This window comes from Sinocyclocheilus anshuiensis, unplaced genomic scaffold (assembly GCF_001515605.1).
Source record: "Sinocyclocheilus anshuiensis isolate Anshui unplaced genomic scaffold, SAMN03320099.WGS_v1.1 scaffold307, whole genome shotgun sequence".
Classification (NCBI taxonomy): Eukaryota; Metazoa; Chordata; class Actinopteri; order Cypriniformes; family Cyprinidae; genus Sinocyclocheilus; species Sinocyclocheilus anshuiensis.
Window position 1 is genome coordinate 74,115 of NW_015552550.1, and position 9,177 is coordinate 83,291.

Sequence of the window (9,177 nt, forward strand, 5' to 3'; positions counted from 1 at the left end):
AACGTCACTAAAGTTTATAAATTGCATTACTTTTTAATTCTTGCCATTGTTTAACCATTCAGCGCTCGCGCGCTCTCCTGAAGACTGTGCGCTCATGCACACTCGCAGCGCATACACATAATGCCAGGTTCACATTACTCCGTTTGCAGTGCGTATGTGGTGTGTATTTTTTCCGTGCTCCACGAGCGGTGCGTCTGCAGCAGTGCAGAGATCGTTTCCGCACCGAGTCTATTTATGCTGAGCTGCACGCGCTGAATTAAAGTGCATTTTTTGTAGTAAATATGAACATGGATTGACACAAAAATGTAGTAATTACGCCATAAATGCATATAATTAAAGTCTACTGTGTTTCACAGTCAACACATATGGCTTTTTGGCTAGGTTTAAAGGGAACGAGCACTTTTAGATAAACAAGGCAATAATAGATGGCACTCGTGGAGGTAGGAAAACAAAGTTCTTTATGAACCACAGGATTGCTTGTAATAAAGATTTCAATGCAAAAGGAAATGCAGTAGAGCTAAACTATTTCTGTCAATGGTAAGTTTGTGATAACGTAAGAAAAGTAGTTTAAATGTATGCTGCGCTGCACGCGCTGAATTAAAGTGCATTTTTTGTAGTAAATATGAACATGGATTGACACAAAAATGTAGTAATTACGCCATAAATGCATATAATTAAAGTCTACAAACATGTCTGAAAGATTGTATTACTGTACTGTGTACAAAAAAAAAGAATTGCAATGCTGAACAAGCATTTTCAGTAACAATGTTTGGATTTGAAATCAAAATAATGGATAAATGTTGTGTTTGTTGTAAACAGCCACGGATCAGTAGCGGACTCCTGTGTGAAAGCTGCTTCTCCTCTCACAAGAGTCACCTAAGAGGGGAATTTCCCCCATTTTCAAAAATGAAATTCAGGCCCTGAATAAATGTCTAAAAATCCTGATTGGAGTATCACTATAAATAGTTATAAATGATAAAAAGAAGGCTTTAAAAAGATCAGTACCGGTGATCGTATCGGCAGATACTGCTTTCTGTGATCGGCCTTTAAAATCCTGATCGGAGCAACCCTAGTTGAAAACAATTATACTGCTTAATATTTGTGTGGAAACTGTGATACTTTTTTCAGGATTCTTTGATGAATAGGAAGTTTGAAAGAAGAGCATTTATTTGAAATATAAATATAATTTTTGATCAAATTAATGCAACCTTCCTGAATAAAATTATTAATTAAAAAATAAAAAATGTACTGACTCCAAAATTATGAATGGTAGTGTAGATGCAGAGTAGTGTGAAGACATTCTTGAATAGTGTAGATTTAAACTTCAAACTGGTGTTCATTTTTGTGTACCAGAGTTGTGTACGTACAAGGCAAGTGTACATTGTCACTAAGTAAAGCCGTTTGATGTCCACAGGCCACTAGGCCACTATCGTTAGGCCACTACCGTCACACACATTCAGCCTTCTCACGTTTCCCCTGACGATCCATCTCATGTTACTATGACAGCATGAGGAGTGAGGGGTTTTCGGGAAAGAGAGAGGATGGAGAGGATGTGGTAGAGAGCTACACTAAAAAACAAAAAAAAACAGTGATCACTGATTTACCGTTTTGTCATTCATAAATTATGTTTCACTAGTCATAAGTTTTGCACGTCTTTAAATGCATAGTTCACCCAAAATGTTAGAACTCTGTCATCATTTACTTACCCTCATGTTGATCCAACCCTGTGTGATTTTTTTTTTCTGCTGAACATTAAAGAAGATATTTTAATAAATGTCTTAATGTTAATCTTAATAGTTTTTTTTTTTGTACATATAACAGAAGTCATTGTAGGGCTGAACGATTAATTGCATTTGCGATAATATCGCGATATGTAAGTGTTAGCCTTTAACCTTCCCTCACAGAAGCATGTTGCATCATGGTCTTTGTTCCCAAGTCTAATTTCACATTTTTTTGTTCAAAAGTCTACATTTCTAATTTAGAGACCATATTTTAACATCCAAAGTAATATCATTTGCAGCTCAAAGGAGATCATACACTTTTTTTTTATGTTTTGTTTTTCTTTGAGAGTTTTCTAATTTGTCCTGCATCTCAGTGGACAACCATATCGCAAGATATGTATTAGCTTTTGCCGCACACCGTAGCTGCATGACTTTATTTTCAAATTTCATTAGGTACAAATGCTAGCTTTCCCGAACCACATTGTCTTGCATAGCACTGTTTCATGGGAAGTGGGAACCATCTCTGGCAGCAACACAGAAACTTTTTGAATATCAAAAAACATTTGTTCAGATTCTGTAGTTGTGTTGAGCAAAATAACATAAAATCTATGCATCCTAAACTGTTGCATAGCTGCTCACTGACATGATCATCTTGCTTGATATGTTTTCATTTTTATAGTCAATCTACTACCTGAACACTATGCATTGTGTAACTGCTCTGTTTGTGTTGCTCTTGATCTGCGTGTAGGGCGTCATCCCTGCCTCCCCTGGACTGGCCGTTGCCGAATCAGTATGGGCAGTACGAGCTAAAGATCGAGGTTCACCCCAAAGCTCATCACCGAGCTCATTATGAGACCGAAGGCAGCCGAGGGGCCGTCAAAGCCGCTTCTGGGGGACACCCTGTCGTCAAGGTGAGTCTCCACAATAGGACGATTACTGATGAAGTCATTTTCACTGACTATTGTTTCTGGCCGAATACATTTGTTTTACCACCACCCATTTGGCTGATTGTACGAGAGGTACTTGGTTTTGGATCGTCGTACGAACCCTTTTGGCCTTGAAGTACTCATTACGCTGGCCACAAAAGTGGGAAACGAGTATGATGCCATCCGTTCCCTCACAGGAAGCAGAATTTGAGAAGAGCGAGACCACACAGAAAGCTTCTGCTGTGTGGCCTAGTAACCTCATTACTGGTCATAAAATTCCTTTTACTGGGTAACAGCTAGCGAGCGAGTGTTTTGGTGTCAGCTAGATCTAAGCAAACTGTGTAGCAGTCTGATTAGGGACTTTATTTTCTACCGACTGCTCTGTGCTACTTGTACGAGCGGCTCACCGGGGGGATCATGGGAGCGTGCTTCAGCAGAGGTGATGGCATCATTTATGTAAAATGAAGGCCAATTAGTATCCTGCTGTATCATGATCGGATAGGTAAGCTTATCTGGCACTCTCCTGAGGCTAGCTCTCCTAGAGAGACAGAGAGAGCGCTTGTTGGTAAATATTTTATGGTCTTGGAGGCAGTGGCCTCTTTTGTGGCAGCCGTAATGAAGCACACATACAACTCAGGAACCGAGATCATTGAACGTACGAGGAAGAGAAGGCGGCCTTTTCCCCTGAATCATAACCTCCGGCTTTGAATGTTCAATTAAACAACCACAATTACAGGCCTGCATTTCTGCCACATCACACCTCAGTCTTGTGTCTTGTGGGCCATTAATTGGCAGTCATTCCTTGTTTATGACCTTCTTTAGGTCACCTGCATGATCATCTTTCATTATCAGACATCTCATCTCTTTCATACTGCAGGACTGCCTCTACAGTGCCCTTTGTTCCAATTCTTCTTGGTCAGTTGGAGCCATTTTGGTAAGACTTTATTTTAAGGTGTCCTTGTTACACGTTACATGTACTTACTATTATAATAACAATTCATTATGCATAATTACACGCAAGTAACCTTAAGCCAACCCCTAACCATATAGTAAGTACATGTAGTTAATTAATATTACTCAGTACTTAAATGCATAATTACTCTGTAACAAGGACACCTTAAAATAAAGTGTAACCGTTATTTTTTATGTTTCTTTGCACTTTTTCTGGACTATGCCATGTTAAATTTATTGACCTCAAAAGCAAATGACAAAATATTTGGGTAGTAAATCTCTCTGATATAGTTTGTTCTGAGTTTGTGTGCATAGGTGGTTGATATGGCATAGGTTTATATGTGCCCAATGGTTCATATTGAAGATAGTAATGAACAATAAATTAGTAAATTATAAATCAAAGTAGGGCTGTGCGATTAATCGAAATCGAATCGAAATCGCGATTTGAGACGTTGCGATTTCCTAATCGCAAAGCCTGCGATATGACGCGATATTACTCTGTTCCAGAGCATATGCATGACTGCCAGCCTTGAGTCGCAGTCTTACTAACCAATAGAGTGAGCGCACCTCCGTTCTCCCCAATCAGCACTGCTCTAGCCAACTGAGTAAACACCCACCATTAAAAAAAAACAAAAAAAGCAGGACGGGAGAGAGACAGAGTGGGATTATGGCGTCTACTGGGTCAGATCGATAGTTAGGCAAATTAAAACTAAAGAAAAACGTATGCAACTTAAGCTTCAAAATGACAGACAACGAACAAAAAAGGTAGTTTCCAAGAGCTGCGTCACAGCGCATATCAAATGCTCCCTTCTCGGTTCTGTTTTCAGTACTGGAGAATAAAAGATACATTCTTAGATGTTTTTGTTAGTACGTGAACGTTATCTTACACATTTTATCTCCCCAACAGATTAATTTGAAATAAGTTTATGATGCATGTTCGCTATTCCCAATTCAGAAGAGCGCACACACAGCCTGTGTCTGTGAATATCTGTCAAAAAAATCGCAATTTGATATTTCCCCCCCAAATCGCACAGCCCTAAATCAAAGTATTTGAAGTAGTACTTTGTCTTGTTTTATAATGATATTATTGATGCATTAATTGAGTATGCTTAAAATTCAATCAGTGCTCAAACATTTCTGTCAAGGGCTGAACATCTAAAGCCTTATGATGATCATAGATATGTTTTTATTTACAAATGAAGTTTGTATGAACAATTACTTGGACACATCTGTGGCGAAGAAGTCAAAGATGTCAGGAAGATCAGATAACATCTTTGAAGGACATCTGATGAGGTTTTGCCACATCACTCTTTCCATAAGATGGTATTATTGTAGTGAAGGTCATAATGTGTGACGTGCGTTCATAGAAAAATACCCTTTACTCTTTTTTTTTTTTTTGCCATTAAATAGAATCCTTCCATATATGCTGGACACTTGCTGGTTGCATTATAAACCATATGAAATAATAATTTCATGATAATTTGAGTTGTTTTATTATAATTATTTTGAGGTAGTGATGTTCAAAATAATCATTAGCTATATGGCAGTTATTTTTGTCTGTAATAAATATTAAAAACGTTTTAAGTTGGAAATTAATCATTTTAATTAAAGTTGGTTTGTCAAAATTATTTAAAAATGTTCAAGAGACAGGCTTTTCAACATATGAACAACATTTCCTAATAGATACACTTAATCAGAGGCCCGATTTCAGTAGACTAATGACTGTCAATTAGTATGCAGATCTTTCCTTCAGAAAAGATATGTTCCTTCTGCATTTTTATAGAAGAAATGTGCATTCATAATTGAGCCTGGAAAAATTTAACAAAAGTGAGTTAAAATACAAACAATTAAGTTGTCCTTTGCAAAACTGCTTTCCTATTTTGTTATGTCATGTTTGCTGAGATTTATCTCCCAACCTTTCATGCTTAAACATCAACCACCCGTATACACATGAGAATCAGTGTTGTGTGAGTGAGCATGCCTTTCTTACTATTTCAGAGTATTAATGACTAACTCTTTAACATCGTAGCCCCGCTTCCCCTCACACTACGACTGTGGATGCATAATTACCTCACCTTAATGAAGTCTGTTCAGTGGTAAACACACACTGGTCTACCCACAGGGAATTACTGTGCTAGAAAACCTGGCTAAACATTTCTTTCCCAAGTTTTGGTCATATTTTTACAAGAAGAGAGTTAAATGGATAGGGGAAATTATCTTGTAGATACAGATACAAGTCCTAACATGTTATTATTGATATTATAGGTACTATGGGTACTTTTACTGAATAGAAATACGTGAACATAAAAAAAATGCAGTTTAACAACTAAACAAGTTTAACAACAGAAGTTTAACAGTAAGCTGCTGGCATCTATACAGATATGCATTTACAAACTCTCTGAGAAAACTACTGCTAACACATGATCTGAGTAGCAGCAGGAAGTGCATCTGCTTACGTGTGTGTTTATGTGCTCACTAAATAGTGTTGTGTCATTGTATGACTTCTTTAACCCATTTATGAATCATGGGTTTAATCAATTTAACTATACCATACATCAGTGAGAATCAAATTATGGTCTGTTCCAGTTATGATTACGCTTGTTTTACTTGTATTTTTCAGTATTCTCTGTGTAGTGTAGTTTATGAGCAGTTTAGGTAAATCTTAGTGAGTAAAAATGGTGGTTAAAATAGTTTAGATTTCTTCTAGAATTGTATGAAAATTTCAGGATTGAATTAACATTAGTTAATGCATTAACAGCATTTCTTACAGCATTTATTAATCTTGGTTAATGTTAATTTCTACATATACTAATACATTTTTATTATACAATGTATCTTATTAAAAGACTTAATTAAAACTGAGCAATTGTATATGTATGAGTGAACATTAACCATTTTTATTGTTGTTTTTAAACCCCCTGGTTCCATTTGGGAAAATCTGCACATGGAAAATCTCCCATACCTTCAGACCTTTCAGCGAGCAGCTGTTTACAATAATGTTTCCCATGATGCTTTCTGGGGCATGCGCTGCTGGAGTCTTAGGCTGCTACTGTGGAGTATCTGTTGTTGTGACGTCAGCAGGTGACAGCGCAGACTCCATCTGTCCTGGGAGTGAGCCTCTCTGCGGTGACTGGATCTTAGAGACCGTGAACAGACTCACTGAGCCATATTGCCTTCAGCAGCACTTACTCTGCCAATTAGCCAGGAGGACAGACCCATACACCTGTATGCGATTTTGCCACGATTTAATTTTTTATAAATTGAGGAATCACGATTTTGAATAGAAATATTACCAAACATTAGAATTAGACACTTTGACAATATGCCAATGTTAACAGTAAAGAGAAAATAATGATCCAACCGCATGTCGGTGCACGTGATTAACCGCTCACATCTGAAACACTCTGTGAAGGACCATAAGGTGCCATTCACACAGAATGCGCTTTTGTGTTGACAAAGATGCGACACAGGCAGTGGAATAGGAAAAAATGCAGGAAGATGGGAGTTGAACTTCTTTTAACTTGAACGCCGCGTTTTTAGAATGCCATTTCATGCAAGTAATGCGAGTGCAATGGCCAAACGTGTCCATGTTCACATGAAAAAAACAATGGAAAAGCAGCGCAATCGAATAAAAACCTGTAAAGAACTACTACTGTATGTCTGATATTTCACGTTTGCATCATGGTGACAGGCTGAGAGCTGCTGTTCATTGTTTTTACAGAACATTTATAGTTAATAATAGTCTACTGCTGTTATACCTTCTGTCCTTTTGAATTTGAATTACCTTGACTTTTGAGATTTTTTTAAAAACATTTTCCTTGTATTATTTCTGAACATATAATATGTATAAGACAAGTTTGTACAATATGTAGTTGTAGTTGGCGCTTTTGTGTTGACAAAGATGCGACACAGGCAGTGGAATAGGAAAAAATGCAGGAAGATGGGAGTTGAACTTCTTTTAACTTGAACGCCGCGTTTTTAGAATGCCATTTCATGCAAGTAATGCGAGTGCAATGGCCAAACGTGTCCATGTTCACATGAAAAAAACAATGGAAAAGCAGCGCAATCGAATAAAAACCTGTAAAGAACTACTACTGTATGTCTGAAATTTCATGTTTGCATCATGGTGACAGGCTGAGAGCTGCTGTTCATTGTTTTTACAGAACATTTATAGTTAATAGTCTACTGCTGTTATACCTTCTGTCGTTTTGAATTTGAATTACCTTGACTTTTGAGATTTTTTTAAAAACATTTTCCTTGTATTATTTCTGAACATATAATATGTATAAGACAAGTTTGTACAATATGTAGTTGTAGTTGTATTTTTTTGCAAAGATATTTAACAAGTCATTTGTTTAACATTTGCATCATGTTGACAACTTCATGTGTGGTGCACTTGGAATAGAAATTTCTTTATCTAGAGGGTTAATAAAGAAAAAGTTACTTGAATCATGTTGTAGTAACATTTTCAAGTTGACCAGTTAAAAATTGTAAAAATCGAGAATCGGTCAAACGTTCTGAAAAAATTGAGATTTTTCTTCTTTTTTTCCCCATATCGCCCAGCCCTAGTTGGCCAACAGACAGACTGTTTTAAGTGAGTGTTATAACCTAAAAGATCATTTGTGTGAGTGAGTGTTGTTATTGTTTACAAAAATTATTAAAAATAATTTTCATTATGAAATAAAGCGGAAATAAAGTTAAATATTAAAGTTAGGTGAAAAACTTAAATGAAAAATAAATGTCGCCTTAGGAACTAACTGAATTAAAATAAGATTATTTTTAAGTTGTTCTAAAATTACTCAAACTAAAACAGAAATACAAAGCTAAATAGAGATATAAAAAATAAAAAAAAATGACAAAATCAAAAATACTAAATTACTTGAAAATGAAAACTGAAAATATATGAAAATAAATGGTTTATTAGTAATTCAAACTAAAATAACACTGAATGAATGTGTGTGAGTGTTTGTTTGTGGATGATCTGACTGGATACTTCACCTACAGCTCTGTTTTCTGTAGATGCTTTCAGTACTATGTTTCATCCTGAAGCAGAAGAATCTGTCCTATCCACCCTGTCCTTTGTGCATTTGTCTTAGAGGCGCAATATTTAATAGTTAATGTGTAGAGTAAGGAATGGGCCAGTGGTGTGAATGGTGGACCTTACACAAAGGTCATGAGGTTACAAGAAGGTCGTGAAATCACGTCCTGCAGCACTTTACCACTCCAGTTATTGTGAGAGAAATCAGAGACGCGATTTGTGGTGAAATCGAGAAATGTGTGTAAGTGTGTCTATCAGTGGTGTATAAGTCAAGCTGCCATAACAGAAGGCTGCGGATTGCAGCATACAGTAGCCAGACAAACACCAGCAAAACAAAGTGACAGTGTTTACTGCTAGTGTTTGGACTGGGCTAATTCACAGTTCAGAGATCTACGAGGAATGCTGTGTAATGCTCTACAAACCGTGCCTCACTCTCTTTGGGTTCACTCTTAACCAAAATCAGCACACCTGCTGCTAGGAGACATAGACGTTCTGAACCCATCTGGCATAGACTTTCCTGAATGTGGTGTGTGTGCGTGCG

The 9,177-nt window shown here is 36.9% G+C and overlaps 1 protein-coding gene across 1 annotated transcript in view; it reads left to right on the forward strand.

Moving 5' to 3' along the window:
- The window catches only part of LOC107664367 (nuclear factor of activated T-cells, cytoplasmic 3-like), a 57,777-nt gene that overhangs the window by 8,193 nt on the left and 40,407 nt on the right, over positions 1-9,177 (forward strand). Inside the window, exon 3 of the mRNA XM_016454917.1 lies at positions 2,470-2,632. Within this exon, the coding sequence (XP_016310403.1) occupies positions 2,470-2,632 (163 nt within the window). The remainder of the gene's footprint in view (positions 1-2,469; positions 2,633-9,177) is intronic.